This window comes from Elephas maximus, chromosome 3, assembly GCF_024166365.1.
Source record: "Elephas maximus indicus isolate mEleMax1 chromosome 3, mEleMax1 primary haplotype, whole genome shotgun sequence".
In the NCBI taxonomy this organism is placed as follows: domain Eukaryota; kingdom Metazoa; phylum Chordata; class Mammalia; order Proboscidea; family Elephantidae; genus Elephas; species Elephas maximus.
The window spans coordinates 40,056,080-40,082,627 of record NC_064821.1 but is presented as its reverse complement, the minus strand read 5'-3'; the positions used below and the strand labels follow the sequence as shown (position 1 = coordinate 40,082,627).

Below are 26,548 nucleotides of genomic sequence, written 5' to 3'. Positions count from 1 at the left end.
CCCAGTGCCCACGTTGTCTGCACACAGGAGCATGTGCATGGGGCATGTGTGTGTCCTCGAGCTCAGGAGCCAAGGGCCTCAGGCTGGGCCACTCCTGGCCCAGCAGCAATAAGGCCCGAGCCCACCTATTGCACGAGCAGCCACCCTGCCCAGGGCCCCTGGGGGGCACCTCACTGTGATGTCCACCCCAGCAGCAGTCAGTAAATTATCCAGAAAGTTCTAGCCTCTGCCTCTTCTTTCACCTCTGACCCCGTGGGGCTGCAGAGTCTGTGGGCAGAAGGCCCCCAAATCCCACTCCTCCTTGTGTTAGCTATTGATGCAGAAGCTGAGGCCTTGATTCAGAGTTTTTATTAGATTCTGGAGGGAGAGACCACAGCTCCCATTGTGGGAGGATGGGCTCCGCTGCCCCACCTGGTGGCTGACAGCTTCCAGGCCATGGCCACTCCAAGCCTGCTGGGGCAGCACCAGCACCAAATGAGCCCGCGGTTACCACATGGCTCGTAGCACCAGGAGCCACTGTCACTGCTGCAGGGGCTGGGCCGTTGGACCAAGGCCCAAACGGGGCCCCTGGTCTGGTCCTATGGGACACCAAGCAGGCCGATCCTTAGGGAACCCCGCCACAGCCAGCCAGCCCGCCAGACTCTCTGCAGGGTGCAGCCTTGGTGGCCTAACAGCACGCCCCCGCCCCACAAGGCTGTTGTGGGTGGGACAGAGGGTCCTGGCTTGGAGACTCACACCTCCCAAGACAATGGGAAGCCTGCCTGGACAAGCACCCCAGGCAAGAAGGAGAACCTGGCCCAGGCCTGGCACTCTGTTCTGGGGATCCCACAGAGACGCCACACCAGTGACTGATCCTGCACCCAGAGTCCTTTAATGGGGCCCGGGTCTGACGAAGGAAGGTTAAAAATGTCTGGAGGTCCGTGAGCTCGGTGCTCTTTCCGTACTACATCAGCGTGATAATGTCCACCCGCCAGCCGCCCGCACGGGTTTCAGGGGAGCCGGGGCGCGCCGTCCGCGGAGCTGTCTGTCCGCAGCCACTGCATCTTCTGCTGGTGCTGCTGGATGGCGTCCTTGACGCGCGCGTCCACCATGGCCTCGGTGAGGACCCCGTCCTCCGACGCGTACGCCATGGCCTGCGGGAAGCCGGGGCTTTAGGGCTGGGCTTGGGCGGGGTCTCCAGGCCTCAAGCAGCCCTGCCCCTCGGCGTCACCTCCACCCGTGACACCTCCCCCACTGCCACAGAATGCGGGACTCTCTGCGTCTGGAACACCTTCCAGAACCCAGGAGCCTCGGAGGGACGAAGTCCGCAGGCCGCCTGTTGGGCGGGGGGGGGGGCGAAGTGCTGCTCTCTCTTTACTCGCCAGGGTCGCGGAGCTCCCAGCGCGTGCGACTCCCAGCGCTTGCGCTGCTTCCTCAGCGACTTTCTAAAATTACACGCCTGGGCGCGGAGCCTTGGGGCTGCAAGCCCCCCGCCTCCCGGAATGATAAGGCCGCCCCGCGACCAGAGGGGGCGAAACCGGAGAACGTGCGGACACCCCAGCCGGCTGGACCGCGAATTAGAGGTGCGGAGGCACACCCTCCACCCCGTCGGGCTCGGGGTGTGTCAGGTGATGTCATGGCCCGCCTCCCAGCCCTGCTCTCAGGCCGCTCCAGCCCAAAGGGGAGGGGGCACCCCGGCCTCCGAAGGCTCCTGCTTGTCACACCCCAACAGAAGCGTTGGGGCCTGTCCCCGCTGCCCCGCAGGCGTCCTGTGATCTTCCTCCCCAAACCCGCTGCCCCAGGCTCATCAGAGGAAACCACCAGAGACCCAAATTGGGGACATTGCACAAAACAGCACCCAGCAACCTCTGATGTCAGGGTCGTGGGAAGACAGGTGACTGGGGAGGAGTCCTAGGCAGAGGGCAGGAAAGGACCCCTGCACCTTCCTTGTAACTTTGTGAACCCAAAATCACTCAAAACTACGTTTTAAAAAAGGGGCTAAATCCACAAACCAGAGGCTCCTAAGCAAATTATGGGCTTTAAACTAGCAGGGCTAAGAACATGGGCTGATGTGGGCATCTCAGACTTCGCGGGGTCCCTAAAATGCCACCAAAGTGGCCTCAAAGATCAATACACGACCCCACCCAGGGAGAGGGGTGGTTACCGGGGGAAGCTGGAGCAAGCAAGCCAACGCAGCTGTGCCCAAGGCCAGACACAGGGAAAAAAGTGAAAAGCAAGGATCAGTGTTTCTTCAGAAACGGAGTGTGGAAACCAGTGCCTTTGGCTCCCCACTCTGACCCCCACTTCCTCCCCGGGACTGAAAATCCCAGGCCGTGCTGTGACCCGTCACTCCTGAGGAGGGTCCTTTTTCCGCTGTGGCAGGCCTGAACCCCAGGGAGAGCACCTGCAGGTGGACTCAGGGACCCCCAGACTCGCTGCCCCACGTATCCCGGGATCTGAACAGAAATCTCTACATTTGCACGCATCCTCAGTGCTGTCCCCAAGTACCTCCAGCTCCACATGTGGCAGTGTCACTTGCTCTGTCAGGTGTGGAAAGCAACGCAACCCCTCTCAGCTGGGTCCAGAGTGGTGATGGAGTGGAGATTTGGGGGCTGTTTGCTAACAGCAGTATAACCCAATTCAACCTGACCTAAGACAGTCTCCTGTATGTTTAGGCTACGGAGATTTGAAATCAGCGCAGATGTCCACGTAGTTAATAAAGCACTCATTCACTTCAAAGCAGAGATGAACAAGCCCCTGGTGGTGGTGGCACCAGGAGAGCCCAAGGGCAGGAGACACCCTTGAGTCACTAGCACTAGTCACACCACGCACTTGGTCTCTCTCCTGGCAGCCCCCAAGAACCTGGGCATCCTGGATAGCCCACACAACGCTCCTTGGGGGCACTGACTCCCTGCCCAGGGCAGCCTGGGGAGCTGCTGCTGGTAAGTCTTAGAAGGAAGGACGGGATTGGGGAGAAGACACTATGCTTGTGCAGTGTGCCTGGAGCCACACGTCCAGGAGGAGCCCCACCCCACCCCTTTGAGACTCTCCAAAGGCTGCACACCAGGAAGGTTCACAGAGCCCTGACAGCCAGGGGCAGCGATGGCCTCAGGCACACCTGGAGAGGACCTCTGCCAGCCCCACTCTCAGCGGAGCTCAAGTGACCTGTGGGTCCTGCTCCCATCCACGCCTGCGGACACGAGGCTCCCACTGAACCAGGGCTGGTTCTCCCTCGCCCTAGCTGTGTTCAGTGCCCCACCCTGCCTGTCCTGGGACATTCAGTGTGGGGCCACTTGCACTGTGGGTCTGAGGCTCGGCAGCTTCCCAGAAAGCTCCATTTAATATGGCTGGGTCCCAAGACCTATCTTCCCCCACCCCCACGACAGTGTGAACCAGGTGCCTGTGGGGAAACGGCAGCCACGTATGTCTGTGTGCAGCCACAAAGAGGCACACATCCCTGCCCCAGACAGTACAGAAATCCTTACACAAGACACCCAGGCCAGCCCACAGGCTGCTCCCATCCAGCAGCATGCCCCTCGGCAAACCTGCGGGCCCACCTCACCTGCCAGGCCACAGCCAGCTGGGCAATCTCCCGGCCCGACATGCCTTCCGTCAGCTGGGCGATCTCTGAGCACTTCTTGCTGTAGTCAAACTGGGCCAGCTTCAGGCGCCTGAGGAGAAGGGTTCCCAGGTTGGCTGTGGGTGGTGCAGGCGCACACAGAAGCTGGGCAGGCAGGGGACCACCAGGCTGGGAACACACTCCCATCAGACCCTGGGGCGCCCAGCAGCCCAGCCCTGCACATATCCAATGTCGGTGCCCTTTGTCCTGACCCGCTGGACAGCTCCCTCCTGCCCATGGCCCGGGGTGAGGACATGGCGGGTGTTGTCCCTAAAGTGGCTGCAGGCTGTTCAGGGCCTCTGGCCTCGCTATGAGAAATGGACCCACAGCACTGCTGCCCATCGCTGCAGAACACGAGTTCCTTGGGCTGGGTGTGCCACTGCCTGGACCCCCACCCAGCCCCACCTCCATGCCCGGAGCCTTCCACCCAGCCATGAAATGCTACCTAACAAGCAGGAAAGTAACAGTTCTGAAGAGAAACAAGTCACTACTCCCTCACTTCCACGCACATGGACTCCTACCCAAGCTGCCTGGGGCTCTAGAACACAGCAACTGAAGGCAAAGGAGGAAAAGCTCAGAGGACAGTGCTTAGGCTGTGGCAGGAACTACAGGGCTGGTAAGCACCAGGTGCTCTTGGGAGTTGAGACGGAGGTGGGGGACGGGGCTCAGGTGAGGGAACTCCATGGAAAGAAACAGGGCAGGAGCCAGAGGGGGGCAGATCCTGGTGAAGACATCAAAGAGCTTCCACTCTATGAAGTGACATGGTGGCAGAAAGGCGGCCAGAGGGATCTGGGTCAGCGCCTACAAGACCTGCCTGCTCTGCAAACTGAGGCCTCCCTCCCGAGGGATGCTCAGAAATAGACCTTGCACTGATCTGGGGCGTTCCACACGCAGTACAGGGTAGGGGGTGGACTGGATGGCATCCGGGGGCCCCAGCTACAGCAGGCACCAGCAGCACTGGTCCACCCAGACGCAGCCCCACGGGTGTGCTGTGTCCCCCACTGCTCATGCCCCTCATTGTGCAGAGGTCAGTGCGGGGCAGCAGGAGGGGCATGGAAGGGCCCTGGCTGTACGCACGGGCAGCAGAGGCAGGGGCGTAGCTTTGTCCTGGCTCTTCAAGGCCATGTGGCCAGGACTACACGGAGCTCAGGGTGTGGGTGTATGCTGGCTGCAGCTGGTCAAGCCACCCATCTAGCAACTGCAGTGGACAAAGCCCACCTTTCATAGCCAATCTGGGACCCCCATGAACCCCATGAATGCCTGGCGGCTGACCTCACACCCAATACTGTCCGCAACCTCTGGTGCATGCAGTGCCCACACCCAGCTGCTCAGCACGAGGCCTAACATGTTCCTTAAGTTCCCAAGATTGTCCAGGCACTCCCCATAACAGAAAGGGTTCAAGGTGCAAGTTTGTACAAAATGATGTCCAGGAGATACCTGCCAGGCTGTTCCTGGGTGAGAAGCAGGTATGAGACACATCTGGGGCTTGAGCAGGGGGAACGGGGGACAGGGAAGGGGAGTGATAGGGATCCTCTGTCAAGAGGCGCCCAGCACAGGTGCACACATGAAGAAACTCCAGCATGAGACCACAGGGCACCAGGAGCAAGTACGAACACCCCAGATGGAGGAGCTGCAGAAGGCTGATGGGGAACAGCATCCACTGAGGATGAGCCTGGGGACAGTGGCCACCGAGGACGAGCAGGAGACAGGGCCTGCAGGCGCAGAGGGGAGAGGCCAGAGGCTGGGCGGGCGGCGCAGACTCACTGCTTCCCCTCCGTGGCCGGCTTGAGGATGTGCTTGTCGAAGTACAGCCTCACCAGGCGCTCCCGCTCCTCACGCCGCGGCAGGGTAAAGTTCACCATCTCGTCAATGCGGTCATTGATGGCCCAGTCAAACTGCTCGGGCTGATTGCTAGCCAGGACCAGCATGAACCTGCGGACAGGCAGAGAAGCAGCTGGTGGCATTGCAGCTGGTCTGAGCAGACTGGCACAGGGACCCTCCAGAGTCCAGAGCAGGGACAACGGAAGAGGGTGCACAAGGGGCCCTGCGCCCAGCGTGTTCCCAGACACCATCATGCTGCCCTGCAAGACCCCACACCGGGGCCTTCCCCACAGGGTGCTCCATCCTCAGTGCTGTCCTCTCATGGAGACGCAGGGTCAACGTGGTATGTAGGGTGCCCTTACTTGCTGCTGTGCTGACCAGTCCTGTGCAGGAACGCGTTCAGGGTGGCCCTCAGGTCCTCGCTGATCTTCTCCTACAGGGACAACGTTCCAGCGTTAGTCAGGAGGCTGCACTGGGAGGCTGCAGGGTGGCATGTAGGCCCCAAAGGGGGACCAAAAAAGAAGAGCACAGGCTCTGCCCCTGTAGCTTCAGCAAAGGCACCGGGAGCAAGGTCACGTGATGGTTTTGTGAGTCTCAAACTAGAAACCTAACCCTAACTTTAGGATGACTCTAAAAATGCCTCAGATGGATTTCTGTCTTCCAAAGTAAATTTACAAAGCAGCAGCTAGGGAGCAGCTCCACGCCAGCCTGTGCACAAGTTAACCAATGCCCAGGGGGGCTGCTGCTCCAACGTGCAGGGCCTGGTGCTTCCCTCTCTGCCCACCCAGCTAAGAGACGGAGGGGCCTGTGGACCGCTTCCGCTCCGCCTGACTGCTCACTGGTGCCCAGCCGCCCAGCGAGGCCAGACAGAGGCCTGGGAGTACTCACAGTTGCCCGCTTCCTGAGAAAGGCATCTGCCTCGTCCACAAAGAGCAGGAGGCTGTGGGTAGAAGAGCATTGGTGAGAGGGGGGACAGCAGCAGGGGCCTGGGCACAGCTGTCCCCAGCGAGGAACACAGAGGCTCTGCCCTTGTCAGGAATATGGGCAAGCTGAGAGGAGGAGCTCGAATCAAACAGCTTTGAGGGCCCACACAACACACTGCCCTCCAGAACATGGGAAGCCATAGCTTCAGCGTCAGGCAGGCATGAGCAAGTGCCTGGAACACAGGCCTTTCTCTTTTGACACATTTTACTCAAAACCCTCCCCCATGAACAACAACAACAAAAAACCCTATCAAGCAGTTCTACTCTGACACATGTGGGGTCGCCATGAGTTGAATCAACCAGACAGCAACTGGTGATGGTACGGACTAGAAACAGGCTGAATGAAGTGACCGTGCAGAGCAACTTAGGGAGGACTCTGCAGTGCAGTGGGTCACTTTTACATGGCCTTCTCGCCAGGGTCTCCTAACTCCCACCAAATGACTGGGCAGGACTATGCAAAAAAGGTACATGGAACCGTTGTGGGGTGGGACCTTGACAATAATGTGCATGGAACCCTAATGAAGGGATTGGTCAGTTTTGCCATCTTGCGAGGCTTAAAATGAGCCATCCCAGAGGTAGAAAGGGGGGAACTCACTACCATCGAGAAAGAAGAGTTGGGAGTAGAGCATGTCCTTTGGACCTGGGGTCCCTGCACTGAGAACCTCCTAGACCCGGGACACAGAGCTGTTAACACTGCAGAAGGTGCCAGGTGGCGAGAAGTGACAGCAAGCGTGGCAGAGAAACAGCAGCAGCAGAACCAGGAGACTGGCAGGAGATAGTGCAGTAGGCTTCCCAGCCCATGGCGCAAGACGGCTACAGTGGGTATGCTGAACCACAGTGCAAGAGAGCCGGGCACCTTCAGGCAGAAGGCTGGCTGGCAGAGCAGGGTGCCTCCGAGTACTTGTCAGCGGAGTTAGGCTTACTAACCCTCAGATCAAGAGAGAGCTGAGTGCCTTCGGGGAGAAGGCTTCCTGGCAGAGTGGGGTGCCTCTGGGCACTTACTGGTGGGAGCTAAAGAGCTTTCTTAACACTTGCCCAAGCAGGACAGAGGCTAGGGGGCTGAGAAGAGCCCTGCACAGCCGAGAGTAGTTGAAAAGAGTTGTCCTGTACTGAAGGGAGATTTTGCCTACATGCTTCCTGGTCCTGATCCTGAGTTGTAACCTGTTAAAAAACCAAACCTATTGCCATCGAGTTGATTCCAACTCAGAGAGAGCATACAGGACAGGGCAGAACTGCCCCATAGGATTTCCAAGGCCATAAATATTTATGGAAGCACATTTTTTTCCCACAGAATGGCTGGTGGGTTCAAACCACCAATCTTTTGGTTAGAAACTGAGCACTTAACCACTGCACCACTAGGGCTCCCTTGTTACCACTTACTAATAAACCCCATAACTGTGAGTATGGTCTCTGAGTTCTGTGTGGCCACTGCAACAAATTAATGCACCCAGCAGACGGGGAGAGGGCTGTGGGGGGATGGCTGGTGTCAGAATTGGTAAAAAGGTTGTAAAGAGAAGGTATGTCTGACCTCCACCTCATGGCAATCACCTTTGGACTGATGTCGATCTTGATTCTTTCTCCTCCCCCTTGTGAAGTTAGATGAGGAGATCTGATGATGCCGTTGCACCATTTTTTTACAGTCTTAAACAAATCAAACCCAAATCCATTGCCATGGAGCCAATTTGGACTCATAGTGACCCTGTAGGACAGGGCAGAACTGCCCCATAAAGTTTCCAAGGAGAGGATGATGGATTCAAACTGCCAACCTTTTGGTTACCAAATGAACGCTTAACCACTGTGCCACCAGGACTCCAAATAAACAAATTAAAAAAAAAAAGAAAGAAACTGGAAGCTGGATGAACCCCCAAAACTATTGCCCTGAGATAATCTTTAAACCTTGAGCCAAATATATCCTCTTAAAACCATAGTTTAAGTTAACTAGTAAAGAACATCTGCCTTGAGCATTGTGCTTTTTTAAGATCTATATGGGATCAAACTGACAACAGCAACTCAAAGGATGAGACAGTAACCTTTGGGGGCAGTGAGCTAATGCTTGGGGGGAAGAACAATTCGGCAAAGGGGGGTGAGAATGGCTGCAGAACTTGAAGAATATAATCAATGTCACTGAACTGTACATGTAGAAACTGTTGAATTGGTGTAAGCTCTGCTGTGTACATCTTCAACGACAACAACAAAAAATAAAGTATTAAAAAAAGAAGCCCTTCTCCAGTGTGTGAGTAGGGCTCATTGCTGAACTGGCTGTCAGTTGCTCAGAAGTCTGTGTCTTGGGGGCAGGGGGTATCTCCTAAAGTCAAAGGCGAAAGAGAAATGTGGGGCATCGACCAGGAGAGGACAGACTCAGGATATCAGGGACACAGCCGACGTTCTCAGGGGTTTGTAGGAGAACATTCTAACCTGGAGGGATGCAAACCAGTGCTGTTAGGGGGGAAATCAAAATGTCTTCAACACATGCCTACGTTCACAAAAACACGCACGTAATGCACCCGTGTACGCGTACACGTGGTGGGGCAGTTCACCTGGGTCCGGCCCCCATCGCTCTGCTAAGTCCCTCCTGCCCACCTGCACCCACCCACCTCACCTTTGATACAAATTCCCCCAGGCTGGCACCCCACCTCATCCTGCACGGCTGAGAGTCCAGGACACTGAAGGCTCCTGGGACAGCCCACACTTGGGTGACTTCTGCTCAGGGGACCCACAGCTGACAACTGCCACTGCCCAGGGTCATCAGACAACACTGAGGCTGACCCCAACCCCTGCAAGGCCACAGATACTACAGAGTCCACAGCGGATCAGCTGGACACTCTCTAGGGAGGCATGGTGGCAGCTCACCCTCGCCGGCTGGTGTTGGCCCAGTCGAAGACCTTGTGCATGGCGGTCACGCCCTCCCGGCCCAGGGGTGCCACATCGCCCCCCGTCATGATGGCGTAGTCCATGCCCGAGTGCAGGGCCAGTTTCTGTGTGAGAGGGGAGGGTGAGACAGCGACTGATCCAGTGCTCCTCAAAGGCCCTCCCTGCCCTGGCCCACCTTGGAACCCAGCACTAACATGGTCTCTTGCCCTCTCTGTGCCCAAAAGAGCAACGCTGCCACCACCCCGGCCCAGGTGGAACTTGGGGAAGCAGCAGGCATGGCTCCGTCTCAGTGTGCACCTCACCTTGGCAAACAGTGTCTTTCCAGTACCCGGGGGCCCATACATCAGAATGTTCCGGTACAGACTCCCATTCTTCTTTGTGTTCCTTGTCGCTATTGCAATGTCTCTCACCCGTTCCTCCAGCTTGGGCTGTGGAGGCAGAAAGGTAGTCTGGGGGACACAGTGTCCGCCAGGCCAAGTCTCCAACAGGCGACGGGGTGGGCAGGCGTTCTGTGCTGTGGGGTCGGGTCAGGCGGAGGCTCAGGTAGTGAATTCTAGTTCCAGGAGCCCAGGGGAGTCCCACCCTATAGAAACACCCTAGGTGTCCGCACGGGGCGTGTTAGGTGAACATAGGGTAAGCTGAGGCTCAGCATCAGGGGTGCTATTCCCTCAACCGTGACAAAGGAGGCACTGAGCTCAGGGCAAGGCAAGCTCTACTTACGCTGAGGACAACGCCTTCCAATGCATCCTGGGGCTTGCTGAGAAGCCGCCTGCTGACCTGTGGGGACAGGGTTATGGTCATCAGCAAAACTACCCACCAACAGTGTGAGGAGCCGCTAAAAGTCTACCTAGGGCCTGGGCAATGCTAGGATCCCCCATGGGCCCAGGTGTGGCCACCAGAATGCTTCAGAGTGGGGTGACAGACACACCAGCACACACTGCAGAGCTGTATACACTCCACCAGCAAAGGAAGGAGACACGCTCACCTGAAAGCACTTGTTCTAGAACCTAGCAGGAGTGCCTGTCAGGGTTTGGGATGATTTGTGTGCTCTTCATTGGGATTTTATTTTCTAAGTCATCTGTGGTGAGCGAGTTGTTAATAACAAGATCCGGCTGCAGCCTTTCACTGGGACGGGGGACTCAGGCTCTCCTGGAGAGGGCACCACAGGGGCTGCAAACAGCTCAGTGTCTACCTGGAGGGGTCAGGCACATCAACACCCCCCAGAAGGGACAGGAGAGGACGAGGGCCCTCCCCAGGGCCAACAGACCCCCACAATGTGTCATAAACACATAGACAGACTCAGTAATATTTGGGTAAAAGTGGGGGAAGAAGAGTTTGTATTTGTAATTTGTTTATAATGTAAAGAGCTTCCGTTGGTGGCCACAGACAGGCGGTAGCGGTGAGGGGAGTAACTGTGGGGCCCTCAGCCAGCAAGCACCCTGCAGGCCAGTGCCGATGCTGAGGACAAACACCTCTACAAAGAGTAGGCCCAACCTGTGAGGTGGACTTGGGGAGACGCCTCACCCTGCAGCCCACAGGAGCGTGCAGGCAAGAACCTTGCCTGGTGCCAACAGGGGTGCTGGCAAGATGCTGAGAGCGCCGGCAGGGGCTCATCTGGATGGGGGGCTCACCCGGCAGGGGGATCACCAGGTGGGGGCTCACCTGGATGGGGTAATCACCTGATGGGGGATCACCAGGTGGGGGCTCACCAGGATGGAAAGCTCACCTGGCAGGGGCTCACCAGGCAGGGGCTCACCTGGTGAGGAGCTCACCTGCACGGGGTGTTTCAGCGCCTCCAGCACGGTGATGCGGGAGGTCTCCCTCACCAAGGATGGCTTTCCTAACCGGGCCTCAATGTACCGGCCAGCCACAGCCGTAGCATTCTTGGCAGAGTAGACCCCAAGAGCCAACAATGTCAACCCAGCCACCTGGATGAAGGCAAAGAGAAAACGTATGAGCCCGGGCCACAGCTCCAGCCACGGTGCTCTGCAGCATACGAGTGCAGGCTGAATGAGGCCTCACAGGTACTCCAGAGCCCACATGAAACCTGCTTCTCACCATGCCTGTTAGCTGAGTGACAGCCCTGGCAATTGGGCAGGGGGCAGAAGCCCAGACACAGAACAACAGAGCCCCCACTCACCAGCCCCCTGAAAGCCCAGGAACATGCACCCCCCTCAAGAGCACAGAGGCACCATGGCCTTGGGCTGGCTCCCTGAAAATCAGCAACAGCTCTCCTTCTAGAGTCCTGCAAGGCCCCCAAACCCAGCACTGCTCCACTACCCAGGTTCCAGCCACACTACACAGACTACAGTCAACCTACACAGACCACGATCAACCTACGCAGACCACAGTCAACAGGGCCAAAGCCAGGAGCCTCGTCTACAGAGCCAGGTGGTCAGAAGGGCTGGGAGGGATGTGACCACCACCTTTCTCTAATGCTGACCCCTCCAATGACAGGGTCTGTCCTCTGGCCCCCAGACCCCTCACATGGGGACAGCGGAGACCCTGTAGATCTGCGGATGGCCTAGTACACAAGGTCGTAGAGCCCAGCAGACCACCTCCTCCCCTGGACCTGTAAAGAAAGGAAAGGAGACGCCAGCTCCCCACACTGCAAACTTCGGATGTCACCAGAGCTGAGAAGTATCCAGGACAATGGCCCCTGCATGTCCTGAACTTGAGGCCCAGTATCTACCACAACAGCCCCCAGACAACCAGGTCTGTGCTGTGCCTTGTCCAGGCCCTGCCCAACAGGATTCCAGAAAAGACACAACTCCACTTCAGGATGGCGGCCTGGACTTCTGGCATCCAGGGACACAATCACATGTGATGGTGGGACAGGCACGGGCCCACAGGGATGGCAGCCAGACATAGCCCCTGCCAGGCACTGGTGAGCAGCTAGGTGTGGCTATGGACTATACTGTGGGAGAGCCCAGACCACCTCCACCTACCACACAAACCCCCGCAGCTCAGGCTTCCATGACCCCATGTGCACTGCATGTCAACAGGTGTAGCAAAAGGATAGCAGGTCACACAGCCCCCAGCCCCTGCAGCGGCCAGTAGAGATCTTGTCCTCTGAGGACACAGTCTGGCAGTAACCTGAGGGGTCAGTGAAGACGAATGTTGCAGTTTCAGCCCTCTCGCAGCAGTGGGTTAAAGGGCCAGTACCCCTTTACTTTTTTCCTCTATGAAATCTGTCCGGCCACTGGCTGACTATAGAGATAATGGAATGGAAACTTCGGTGACCACACACAACTGAAAAACATACTCTGAAAATATAGCTGTGAAAAGTCACTAACTAAATAGGTGACTATAGCCTTCATCAAGTAACAACAGCAATCCCTGAGGAGTGGAAGAACTAGATTTCCACAGGTACCACAATTTAATACCTAGAATGACCAGTTCTCAATAAAAGACTATAAAACATACAAAGAAACAGGAAAGTATGGCCAATGCACAGGAAAAAAAGAATTTGACAGAACCCATCCCTGAGGAAGCCCAGGTATTGTAATTAATACCCAAAGACATTAAATCAACTGTCTTAAATATGATCAATGAGCTAAAGGAAAACACAAAGAATTAATGAAAAATAATATATCAACAAAACGAGAATATCAATAAAGAGATAGAAATTACATAAAGGAACCACACAGAAATTCTGGAGCATAAAAGCACAAAAACTGACATGAAAAATTCACTGGAAGGGTTCAACAGCAGATTAGTACAGACTAAGCAATGGATCAGTGAACCTGAAGATATGGCAATTGAAGCTATCAAGTCTGAGGGGCAGAAAGAAAAAATGAAGAGAGTCTGAGGGACCTGTGGGACACCATTAAGTATACTAACATACATATCAAAGAAGTCTCAGAAGGAGAAGGAAGAGAGAATGGGGAAGAAAAAATATTTGATGAAATAATGGCCCAAAACTTCCCAAATCTGAGAAAAGAAATATACACATCCATGAAGCTCAACAAACTCCAAAAGGATAAACTCAAAGAGATCCACACTGAGACACACTACAGCCAAGTTGCCGAAGCCCAAAAACAAGAAAAGAATTTTGAAGGCAACAAAAGGGAAACAAATTGTCACATACAATGGATCCTCATTAAGATAACAGCTGATTTCTCATCAGAAATCATGAAGGCCAAAAGGCAGTGAGAAGACATATTTGAAGTGCTAAAATAAAAACAGTCAACCCGAAATTCTATATCAAGCAAAATTATCTGCCAAGAATGAAGAAGAAATTAAGACATTCCCAGATAAACAAAAGCTAAGGGAGTTCATTACCAGTAGGCATGCCCTACAAAAAAGGCTAAAAGGAGTCCTTCAGGCTAAAATGAAAAGGCACTAGACAGTAACTTAATGCCATAAGAATAAAGGATACTGGTAAAGGTATTTACATAACTAAATGTAGAAGCCAGTATTAATGTACTTTTGGATTATAACTTCTCTTTTTTTTCTACATGATTTAAAAAGCAAATACATAAAACAACAATCATAAATTTGTTAATTTAGCAGGCATAAAATGCATAAAAATGTAATTTGTGACAATAACAATATAAAGGTAGAGTAACAGAGATGTACAGGAACAGAATACATGTATACCATTGTTACCAAGTTGATATTATTCAAAGCTGATTGTTATAAGCTTAATATGTTAATTGTAATTTCCAATATAACTACTAAGAAAATAACCAAAAAAACATACAGAACAGGAAAGAAAGGAATCAAAACAGTACACTACAAAAACTTCACTAAATACAAAGAAAGTCAGTAACAGAGGAACCAAAAACATACATAAAACGAATAGCTAAAGGGCAAAGTAAACCCTTCCTTACCAGTAATTACTTTAAGTGTAAATGGATTACACTCTCCAATTAAATGACACAGATTGGCGAAATGGGAAACAAAAACATGCTCCATTTCTATGCTGCCTACAAGACTCACTTTTGATACAAAGAGATAGAAAGTGAAAGGATGGAAAAATATTTCCATGCAAATAGCAACCAAAAGACAGCTGGAGTGGCTATATTACCAAACCAAATTGGCTGCTGTCAAGGTGATTTCAACTCACAGCAACCCTATAGGACAGGGTAAAACTGCCCCACAGGGTTTCCGAGCAGCGGCTAGTGGATTCGAACCACAAACTTCTTGGTTAGCAGCCAAGCTCTTAACCACTGTGCCACCAGGGCTCCACATTATCAAAGCACATTTTAAATTTAAAGAAGTTACAGAAAACAAAGGACATTATTTACTGTTAACAGGTTTCATCCACCAAGAAGAAATAACAATTATAACAATATCTGTACTTGACAACAGAGCCGCAAAATATATGAGTGAAAATTGACAGAATTGAAGGGAGAAACAGACAGTTTTCACCATAGTATTACAGACTTCAGTACCCCACTTTCAATAATGAATAGAACAGCCAGGCAGAAGATCAATCAGGAAATAGAGGACATGAGTAACACTACAAACCAGTTAGACTTGACAGACACATACACAATACTCCATCTAACTACAACAGAATACACATTCTTCTGAAGTACACATGGAATATTCTCCAAAACAGATAATACGTTAGGTCACAAATAAGTTTCAATAACCTTAAAAAGACTGAAATCATACAAGGTATATTTTCCAATCACCATGGAACGAAACCGAAAATTAATAAATAACAGAAGGAAACCAGAAAATTCACAAATATGTGGCCATTAAACAAAGCACTCTTAAACAACCAATAGGTCAAAGAGTAAATCAAAAATATCTTGTGATAACTGAAAACAAAGACAAAACAAACCAAAACTTATGTGATGCAGCAAGGACAGTACTAAGAGGAAAATTTTATATCGTAAACACCTATGTTAGAAAAAAACGCTCTCAAATCAGTAACCAAACATTACAGTTTAAAGTACTAGAAAAAAGCAGAAAACTAAACCCATAGCTAGCAGAAGAAAAGAAATCATAAAAATCTGAGTGGAAACAGAGAATTAAAAAACAATAGAGAAAATCAACAAAACCAAAATTGGTTCTTTGGAAAGATAAACTTTTAGCTAGACTGACTTAAAGAGAAAGGGTTTAAATTACTAAATTAAATTACTAAAAACAGAAACGTAAGTGGGGACCATTGTCATGGATTGAATTATGTCCCACAAAAAAATGTCTACATCAGTTGGGCTGGGCAACCATTCCTGGTATTGTGTGATTTTCCTGTATGTTGTAAATCCTGCCTTTACTATGTTAATGAGGGAGAATGGGTAGCAGTTGTGTTAGTGAGGCAGGAATCAAATCTATAAGACTGGATTCTGTCTTGAGGCAATCTCTTGAGACATAAAAGAGAGAAGGGAAGCAAGCAGAGAAACAGGGGGACCTCCTACCACCAAGAATGCAGTGCCAGGAACTGAGCACATCCTTTGGACCTGCGGTCCCTGCGTGGAGAAGCTCCTAGTCTGGGGGAAGATGGATGAGAAGACCGATAAAGAAAGGAAGCCTTCCCCCGGAGGTGACACCCTGAATTTGGACTTTTAGCCTACTTTACTGTGAAGAAATAAACTTCTCTTTATTAAAGCCATCCACTTGCGGTATTTCTGTCACAGCAGCACTGGATGACTAAGACAACCATTCTTACTGATTTAAAAGAAATAAAAATGATTATAAGAGAATACTATGAACAATTTTATGCTAACAAACTAAACAACTTAGATGAAACATAGAATTCCTAGAAACACATAGACCATCCAAACTGACTCATAAAGAAACAGAAAACCTGATAGATCTATTACAAGTAAGGAGATTGAATAAGTAACCAAAAGCTTCAAAAAATAGCCCAGGAAGCCCACTCTTCAGACAAAGATTAGACCGGACTGTAAAACATAAAATAATACTCATGAAGAGTGTGCTTTTTAGTTCAAGCAGATACACGAGACCAAATGGGTGGCTCCTGTCCAGAGGCAGGATGAGAGGGCAGGAAGGGACAGAACCTGATTGAATGGACACAAGAGACCCAGGGAGGAAAGGGGGAGTGTGCTGTCACATTATAGGGATTGCAACTAATGTCATATAACAATATGTGTATAAATTTATGTATGAGAAATTAACTTGAGCTGTAAACTTTCGCCTAAAACATAATTAAAAAAAAAAAAATTAGGAAAAATAAATAGCCCAGGACCATGCATGGTTGTCTGCTTCCCATTTTTCCTTTTTGAATATATGCCAAATAAAACTTTCTTTTTGTTTAAAAAAGAAAAAGCCCAGGACCAAACGGCATTGAGGAATTCTATCAAATATTTAAAGAGGAATTAACACCAACCCTTTTCAAACTCTTCCAAAAGACAGAAGAGGAGGGAACACTTCCTAACTCATTCTATGAGGCCAGCATTTCCTTGATACCAAAGCCAGATAAAGACATGACAAGAAAACTATAGGCTAATAACACCCTTTATGAACAGAGATACAAAAATCCTCAACAAAATATTAACAAGCCAAATCCAACAACATATTAGAAGCACTGTAAGTTACTGCACTGGCAAACATTTTGGTGTGTATAATTTCACCACTGGAAAAAAAAAGGGAGGGACATTATACACTATGACCAAGTGTGATTTTTCCCAGGGATGCAAGAGTGGTTCAACATATGAAAATCAATCAGTGTAATAAAACCACATTAATAGAATGAAGGAAAAAACCCACATGGTCATCTCAATTAAGGCAGAAATGGCATTGGACAAAATCCAACACCCTTTCATGATAAAAATACTTGATAAAGTAGGAACAGAAGGAAACTTCCTCAACATGATAAAATCTATATATGAAAAAGCCATAGCTAACATCATACTCAATGACTAAAACCTTTTTCCCTAAGATGAGAAATAAAACAAAGATACTTATTTTATCATTTCTATTCAATAAAGTACTGGAATATCTAGTCAGAGTAATTAGACAAGAAAAAGAAATACAGGACATACAAACTGGAAAGTAAGAAATAAAATTATCTCTGTTTTCAGATAACATGATGTTATATGTAAAAAACCCTGAAGAATCCACAAAAAAACTGTTGGAGCTAATAAACAAACTTAGCAAAGTTGCAGGACACAAAGTTAACACACAAAAATCAGCTGTATTTCTACACACCAGCTATAAGCAAACTGAAAGGGAAAGTACAAAAATAATTCCATTTACAATTGCATCAAAAAATAAAAAACTCAGGAATAAATCTAACCAAAGAGGTGTTAAGACTTGTACACTGAAAACTATAAAACATTACTGAAAAAAACTAAAGGCCTGAGTAAATGGAAAGACACCCCATATTCATAGATTGGAAGATTTCATATTGTTAAGAGGGCAGTACTTCCCAAAGTGATACAGCCACTCCACATTTATTGAAATGGTTAGGTTCCAAAGACCAGGTCATTATGCAAAAACTGGTGTTACACAAAAATGGAGGATGACTACATCAGATCACAAAAATAGAGGTTGACTACATCATTACGTAGCCGCCCAACCACTGAGAATCATGGCCCAGCCAAGCTGACACAGGACCCTAACCATCACAGGCAGTGTTACTCTCACCTCGTATGTCATTAATGTCCAAAACAATCAGATAGTAGATTTTTTACCATTGTCATAAATGAGAACTGTCGACTAAGGAGATAGTTGATAAGTGAGGAGTGGTTGTATACCCTCACTGTCCCTGGAATCAGACTGTAATCACCACCCAGAGCAGACATGGTAGGGGCAGAAGGGGCTCTGTGCTTCATCACAGCAGTAACATGGGCCCTCAGGATGCTCTCGCTGCCCTGCCACGACCGGCTATCTCTCAACTTAGTAGAACAGCAACTGACACAGAGCAAACATCTGCTTGTATGGGGACATATCTGCCACACTAGTGAGCTTCTAAGTTGACACCTTAAAATGCCTGCAGGTGAACACTCAGCCCAGCACGGTCCTCTTGCGGTGCCCTAAGAAGCACCAGGGGCCACAGGCTCATTACCTGGGAGCACAAACCCGGGCGGGCAAGGCCCAGGCCCCTGAGGTGAGCAGCGCCTTCGGCACACAGCCCAGATCGCTGGGCAGGCATTTAGACCAGGGTCTTTAGCCTTCCTGCCTCGGTGTACGGCCTCCGCTGGGGGCAGGGCGCCCTCACAGAAACCCCATCTGAAGGAGCCACAAGGTTAAGAGTCCACAGGCCCTGCGGACCAGGCAGCCATGGGCAGCACTCAGGGCAGGCTCTCCTGACTTCCTGCAGGCTCAGCTGTGTCCACAGTGTCGAAGTTGGCCGATAAGAAAATTCCTGGTTACCCGGTTACAATTCCCAAAAGGGTGGAAATTTCTAAGGAAGAGAGGAGAATGGAAGCTCTAGCACCCCCTCCCAGAGTCTTCCTTCCAGCCTGGGGGTCCAGAAACCTATTATTTTAACTAGAATGCCTAGGCTGCCCTGCGAGGTTCAACTGTGAATCATTAAAAAATGCCTCAAACCCCAGAGAGCTCTGTCAGTCAGCTGGTTTTCCTCCCACTGTGTGCAGGAAAGGAGGAGGGAAGGAGGGCAGCAGGAAGGGACGGGAGGAAGGGCGCCACAGCGTACTGTGCACAGGCCATTTGGAGCTGCAGTTGTCACCCTTCTCGCCTGCAGATGCCAAGCCCAGAGCCCAAGACCACAGCCAAGGCCCCCAGCTGCTGGGCACCTACCCCAGAACACTCAACCTGTGCTCACCGTGGCTGTCACTTTGTCCCAATCAGTCACAAAGGCGCGAAATCCCTCGCCAAACAGTGTGCCTGCTGTCCTGTGGAGGGAAGGCAGAGACATCACCAGGAGAAAGGCAGTGGAAGGGGCAGGATCCCAATGCACAGGGCGAGTCCTGTACTCGGTTTTGATGGGCCCCCGATTCTGCCTGGAGGACCTGCCCGCTGAGGGCTGCCTGTGGGAGGCAATGCCCCTCAACCTTCGAGGGCTTCTCACCTGATGGATTCCAGAATGGTCTGGCGGTGCTCGGCTGCCTTCAGGCGGATTTGCTCACGGATGAGGTCCGCATTCTCCCGATCAGCCTTGGCCCGGGCGCGAGCCTCAGCCTCCACCCGCAGCATCTCATTCTTGTGCCGCAGCTCCATCTCCCGCTCCACCGTGGCTGCAGGACAGGTGGCTCAGCCACGTCCACTGCTAACGCAGGCCCCAGCCCCACTGCGCCTGCCGCCCGTCGCAAACCCAGACACCAAGGACAGCCAGGGAGAGGGAGACGCGTGCACATAGACCACGCCCAGGGGCCAGAAGCCCGGGTCTCTGAACTCAGACCCCTGTAGCCTTGGAGGAGCCAGGCACCCCCGCCCCAGACAATGTTTTAAAAGGCACGAGATGAAGAACAGAGAACTACAAAGAAAACCCAGTGATACTAAAATGCAGCTGCTGAAACACTAACATGAGGCATAGTGATGTGTGTGACTCTGTGCCTGGGGCAAATCCGCTACCACACCACTGCAGGGTGCTGAGTGGACAGTTATTCAAGGCCTGTGCAGCACACGTGAGAATGTGGCCTGGAATGCATGAGAACGAGGTATGAAACATGAGGCTGCTGCAGGGATGGGCCCACATGCTGCCAACACTGTGTCTGACGCTGCTGGCACCATGGTGAGTGCATAGCCGGGCGAAGCGCTGTACTTCCAACACAAGGAGGTGCCTCTGTTTCAGTGAACAAAAGCCCTGAGCTCCTGCACGGACCACTGCCCACGCAGACTCCTTGTCAACGTCGGATCTCAGGTGCACTAGGGAAGCATTTCCAGGAACCACAGATGCCCACAAAAATGCCCACACAGCCAAGGCCCCTGTTCGAGGGTCCGCAGGCCTCTCCTTGCTGTGGCTCTCCCTCACCAGATCCGAGGATGCACGCCCACCTCCATGGGGGCCATACTACAGCTCGCCTCCCCACCCCGTGCCACCCAGAGAGAGGGTACATGCTACCTCGTCGGATTGCCTCCTGCTTCTGCACAGATTCCTCCTGCTTCCTCAAGTTCTCCTCGTTGAGAAGTTGCTGAGAAAAAGCCACAAGGAAAGGGAAAAGCTTTCAGACTCAGAAAAACAGGAACACTCAAAGCTAAGCCAAGAGGTCGCAGCTGCTCTGGGCCCACGTACCTCCCAACCCAAGGACCCTGTGCATCTCGTGTGGCCTGTGTACCCCGTGCATCCTACTCTCCTCTCCATATTCCCAGCGCGGTCACCCCAAGATAGATGTTGTTACTAAACACTGCTTTTGCCATTGAAGTAAAAGCTATTAACACCCATGACAAGCAGACACATTTAGAAAACCACCCCGTCAACCAGAAACTCAACAGGCAGGCTCAAGAGCCCAGATAGCAAAGGTACCAGTGAGGCCCTGGGCTGTTCCTAAACCCAGCTGCTGGCCGGTCACAACCTGCCCTGGAACCTTCTCACATGGTGTCGTCACCAGGACTCCCAGTGGGCGGACACCAGTGCAAAACCCCAGGGAGCTGGCTGGGCCATGGAGACCAACCTTGCAGGAAGGCAGGAGCCTGGCACAGAGTGCACCCCATCCTTGTGTCTGTGCATGTGTGTGTGCATATGTGTTCATGTCCCACGTGCACGTATGTGTGTGTATGTCCCTACATGCATGTGTGTCTATGTGTGCTCACCCCTGTGTGTGCCCATGAGTGTGAGCCCAAGTAAGGCATCTTCAGGGCCCAGCACTTGCTGTTAGGAGCATGCCCCGAGCATTTCCACTCTCAGTGCACCAGGAAGATCCACAATCGCAATCTCAGGGGGGATGGGAGCCACTGACAGGTACATGGACAGGTAGGAGGTGGGGGACAATGGAAGGAGGTGGGGACAGTGGAGGTGGGTGGAGCGTGATGACAAAAGGGGGTGGGGATCCCTGAGGGGGATAGGGATGACAGAGGCATGGTCCCAAGTCTGTGGGAGGTGTGCTGCTCACCTGCTGCCTCAGCTGGTCCTCATAGCGCTGCCGGGCCAACTTGTCCTGGTATTGGGCCCTCTGGGCAGAAAGAACAAGGTGAGCACAGCTGGCCTGGACTCCACTGGGGCCTAAGGCCTCAGGCTGCCTGCCTGTCCCCTATGGTGTCAGCTCCCATATGAGCAAGAGACCTCAACAAGGAGGTGGAAGGAATCCCCCACCTTGCTCAGGACACTTCGAGGGTCCCGAGCTCTAGGCAGCCACTGTCTGCAGGCCACCAAGGTGAATGGCGGATACCCTTGTAGACACGACCCCTCTGTGACCAAAGGGCAGACTGCCCTGTCCCTGTGCACCCTTACAGCCTGGTGCTGCCGTGTCTCCTCGCTCAGTGTCTTCCTCCTCTCCTCAGCTTGCACACGGATCTGCTCATTCTTCAGCTGCTCCACAGCGGCTTCATACTCCTGTGGACGTGACAGCGCTGCATGCCCAGGAGCCACACGAGCACCTGCCACCCTAGGACTTCCCAGGCGGGAACCACCCTGATGGTCCTTCCAAGCCCAGCCATGTCCAGACCCAACTGTGCAGCAGCCTAAGTGGGCTGAGAGTGCTAACGGACATGGCCTGGGCAGCACCCCCATGCTCTGCCAGCTCTCAGCTATAGCACCCCGAGTCTTGTGCCAAGGATAGATCCAGACAGATAGGCTGGAACTGGCCCCAAAGGAGAGAGCCCAGATCAAGGAGCCCACCTCCTCAGGCTGCCTTCCTTCTCTGGCAGTGTTTCCAAGGCACTCTGTCCTCACCCTGTGACTTACAGTGCACAGCTGGCGCTTACACTATGACTACACTGCACACAGCTGGCGCTCACACTATGACCACAGCACACACAGCTGGCACTGTGACTACACTGCACACAGCTGGTGCTTACACTATTACCACAGTGCACACAGCTGGCACTCACCCTGTGACTACACTGCACACAGCTGGCACTCTGCGACTATACTGCACACAGCTGGCACTCACTCTGCGACTACTCTGCACACAGGCGGTAGGTGGAGGGCACACGTGTCCATCCTGGCACACTCTGTGTGCCCCAGAGGAACCAGTGAAGGAGAAATAGGCTCTGCTCCCAGATCATGCCCAGCTGCCCTCAGGTGACCAGGCCATACCTGCCTTTTCAGCTGCACACCCAGCACTGCAACTTTGCTCTCACCCTGCCCCCTCCTCTGAAGGTATGAGCTGGAGAGCTGGAGAGCTGGAGGTGGAGCGTGTGAAGAAAGGTGCTGCTGTCTGTGTGCATGTCCACCCCAGGGCCCTGCCCAGCCAAGGGCCCATGGCCTGCCTGTGGCACCCACCTTCAGCTTGGACTGCTGCTCCAGCTGCAGCGTCTGCTCCTGCATCTGCGCCAGACTCAGCGCCTCCTTGGCATGGCCTGCGAGAGAGCAGACCATCAGGACGCCACCTCCCATGAGCAATGGGCCATGGGAGGTCACAGCCTTTGGACCTGGTCTCCCTGCACTTGGCTGCCCTCCATCTGCTGCCCCTTCTCCTCACACCTGCTTGATCCTGCAGAAAGCCCAGTATGGATGATCACACCCCACTGGGCAAGCACGGTCCCCAGGGCTTCATGAGAAAAGGCTGTCCCCACCACTTGAGGGGAAGTGATGTCACCAAGGGTGTCATGTCCCCAGTCAAACAAAAACCAGGTCAATGGCAAGTGTCCTTTATTTTTTACACCACATAAATGTTCCTAAACTTCCAGTGCCTACTGCTGCTCACCCCAGCGGACGCAGACAAGGCAGGCAGGAGTAATAATGAAGGAAAATCAAGCCAGAAACAAGCAGATACGCTCAGGGTGGCTGTGGCTGTCATTTCGTGCTGCATTTATACATTCAGCCATTTCCTGTGTGTGTTTTGTTCATGACGTAGACCTGACATTCACCAGTTCAGATGTCCCGGGAGGAGCCTGACTGCCCACCACTCTCCGAGCTAAAAAGCCCAAGTGTCAGGACTCTCAAAGATTTCCATGATGGCATGGTTCTCCCATCACCAGGTTTTATTACAAAAATTTTCAACCCCATGAATAGCTGAGAGAAGGTAAGTGAACATCCACAGACCACGACCCTGACTGCACGTTCACAATAGGCTCCCTCGCTTCACTGCGTGTCTATCCCTCCATCTCTCCAAAGGCCTGTTTCTGACGCCTTCCGATGTGAGCAGCAGATATCAGCACACTCCGCCGCCAGCCACAGAAGCACATCTAGCTTGAGCGAGGTCTGTTTGCGGTTAGGGTTCTCTTTCTGGGTATCGTGAGCTTGCATGTGCATCTGGATGGGGCAGCAGCAGCTGCGATCGAGCTGCTCAAACATGAGTCAGGGTGAGTTCAGTGAGCAGCGGTTGATGTCAGGGCCTGGGAAGGACCTTCAGGGTGGTCGAGGTGGGACTTCTGGGGCTGTCCTCTTGCAACCCTGTATGACAACCTCTCCTGGATCTCTGGAGCTGAGCAGTATGGGTTGCGGGACAACCAGCCTCTAAGGAGAGGCCACTCGCATGTAAACACCAGGTCCCCGCTTATCCAACTGGTGAGCTCAGGAACCACAGGGCCATGGGCTACGCAGGGATAGATAGCGGGAAAGACCTGTCCCCGGGACAGCACATGTGGTCTCACAATCCAACAACACTGAGCCTGTGTCTCAGCAAGCGTCCTGTTTAGTCACTGATACCACCTTTGGCAAGCTACATTAATCTCCCTGAGGCTGTGTCTTCACCTGAAAATAGCGATTGCAATTCCTCCCCCAGGACTCTTGCAAGAAGGAAACGAAGGGCCAGGCACATATGCACGCACGTACGCAGCGCACCTTCCTCAACCACAGCTATGACTTCACCACTAACAAGTCACCACCTTGAAACGACCCCGTACCAGGTGATAAGCATTCCAGAGTATTAGTTAAGCACCTACTACGCCCAAGGTGCTCTAAAGGTTTGAGAGCCATTGTGTTCATTCAACTAATGAGCAAAGTCTGGTGCCTAGACAGCTCAGGTCAAATGTGCTGCGTTGGCCTCCAGAGGGGTCTGTGAGGGGTCAGGGACAACCCCAGGAATGAGGGACAAACAGTCAAGCTGTGAGGAGCAGCTCAGGCCATCTCCAGTTGCCTGGAGGGACTTGCACCCAGACAGCAGTGAGATCAATCATGCAAGGAGCAAGCTCAGGCCAACCCAGGGCAGGCCCGAACTGCCAGGCCAAGGGGTCTTGACAAGCTGGCACCAGGCAGCTTTTGTTAATGGCAGCATGGAGAGGAGGAACAAGCTGACGGAGGGGCCACCAAACAGACAGGGCACAAGGTGCCTTAGGAGGGCTTGGGGACAAGAAGAGGCAGGAGACCAGGGAGAAACCTATCTCACTGGCCAGCAGTGAGGCAGGAAGAACAGCAGGAATAAAAGTGAAGGAAACACCAGGGGCAGAATCCCCATGTCATAGAGACAGGGTCATGCACCTCAAGGCTGAAGACACTGCCTGGGAGATGATGTGAAGAGTACAGTCCAAAGCACTGGGGACCCAGACAATGTCCTGGGGCAGAAGATATGGGGCAATAGTGAAGGAGAGTGACTTGGGAGCCATTCAGAGGCACAAGTGGACAGGATGCAGGGAAAGCCCCTCAGCTACCCTGCCTCCACACACCCAAGGTTATTCACACAGGCCTGTACGACTCCATGGAGGACACAGGTCTTAAAGGTCAGGGAAATGGAGGCTCAGGGTGTGGTCAGTGTGCAATGCCACAGGAGCTGGAGCAGGAGATAGTCTCCAGCCTCAAGGAGAAATTATGTTGTTACATGTCAAAGGTTTGCCATCGTCTTAGGTGCCCTGAAGCCCCAACCAACTGTTGTTCTCGAAACCTATCCGGCCCGAAGAGGGCCCTTGTCTCTGGGGGTCCCAGCTAGGTTTATCAGGACACACTGCTCTGGGACTGGGACCAAACATCTGAATGTTTTAATGTCCCTCTGGGGATCTGAGAACCAGTCAGGCTGAGACCTCTGCCCTGGATGTTCTTGTAGCCCCTCTGGGAAAGTAGGGGGATTGAGGCACAGCATACCAGGCCCTTTCCCTCCTTAAAAAAAGCTTTGCCTTTACCTAAGCTTCTGTACAGAATCTCCTTAGAAAAAAGGGCACTTCTGATTAAACCAAGTTTGAGAGCCATTGTGTTCATTCAACTGATATTTATTCAGTGCCTTCTAGGCCCTAGATCTTAAACACTGAGTTGACACAACTCAATAAGGCCACAGCAGAAATGAAAGTTAGGAAGAAGGCATGTGATTAGTGAAGGTCCAGTCCTCCTGACATCTTGAAGGCCCCAGGGTCAGGGAAGGTCGTCAGACAGACCCAGGACTGTCACCCTTTCCACCCCAAGGCTAGCGTTTTCCAGTTACAAATGAAAATCTGCTATATTCTAGATAAAAGCCAATGACCCTCAAGTGTGCTTTGCTATTCCGTGGAAAATTGCTACCAATCACTACACAAGTAGATCTACGGACAGGCAAAGCCTTCCGGGTCCCACGTGGAGACAGCGGCAAAGCAGCCCACGTGCTCGACAGTAACCGGCCCTAGCATCTGCTACTTGTAACCTCTGAGTCACCACTGCACCGGTTTCCTCACCTGAAGTGGTCGTGACAGCCGAGAAGGTGCAAGTGATGATACAGGGGATCCCGCACGGCTTTAACCAAGTTTACTCATGGAGACCACAGTTTCCTCATAAGTGGGACTGCCGACAGCCGCTTAGCCGCTTGACTGCTAAGACGACGGGAAGGGTAAGCGCCCCTGAAGGGCCTGGCATACGCCGCTCCAGGAGCGTCTCTCGTGCTCCGAGAAGGAGCAGCCTGCCTCCCGGGCCCTCACCCAGCAGACCCCGCCCGGTCCCCACCCGCCCCACTGCACTCACGCGAGTGCTCCAGCTCGCGCGCCGCCTTGGCCGCGCGCTCCAGGCCCGTCGGGTCGAAGTTGCTCCATTTGTCCTTGGGTCCCGGGCGGTCCCCTGCACCGCGGTCCCCGCCACCCTCGGGCCCGGGCTGCGTGGGCGGCAGAGGCAGCGCCGAACCCGCGCCCTCACCCTTGGGGCCCTTGTTGATGCCGAAGAGCCACGACATGGCCCCGCGAGCCCGAGCACCCCCGCAGCCACCGGAGCCCTGCGCAACTGAGATTCGCACGCCGCGTTCAGTCTCCACGCGTCGCTAACCTGCGGTCAGGAGCACTGCGCAGGCGCGACACACGCCCCTTCCTCCGGGTGACGTCAGCCCGTGAGGGACACGTGCCGCACGCCTGCACCGGGGCTGGCCTCCTGGACAGAGACCGCTGCGATCGCTACAGTCGGCTC

At 52.8% G+C, this 26,548-nt stretch overlaps 1 protein-coding gene across 2 annotated transcripts; it reads right to left on the bottom strand.

The window, feature by feature from the left end:
- Positions 1-314: 314 nt before the first annotated feature.
- On the bottom strand, positions 315-26,548 carry LOC126072458 (ATPase family AAA domain-containing protein 3). 2 transcript variants are annotated; one of them, XM_049877613.1, is made up of 16 exons: positions 26,117-26,548; positions 22,538-22,614; positions 21,545-21,646; positions 21,207-21,266; positions 20,219-20,288; positions 19,226-19,391; positions 18,980-19,049; positions 11,046-11,201; positions 9,994-10,050; positions 9,576-9,701; positions 9,253-9,377; positions 6,308-6,359; positions 5,782-5,852; positions 5,363-5,530; positions 3,542-3,650; positions 315-1,133 (listed from the first exon to the last, which is right to left on the bottom strand). In XM_049877613.1, exons 1-16 carry the CDS (start codon positions 26,319-26,321, stop codon positions 990-992), a joined length of 1,758 nt encoding a protein of 585 aa, XP_049733570.1. In that variant the 5' UTR covers positions 26,322-26,548; the 3' UTR covers positions 315-989. The 2 variants fall into 2 exon arrangements, with proteins under 2 accessions (XP_049733570.1, XP_049733571.1); XM_049877614.1 differs by lacking the exon at positions 26,117-26,548 and adding an exon at positions 25,834-26,067.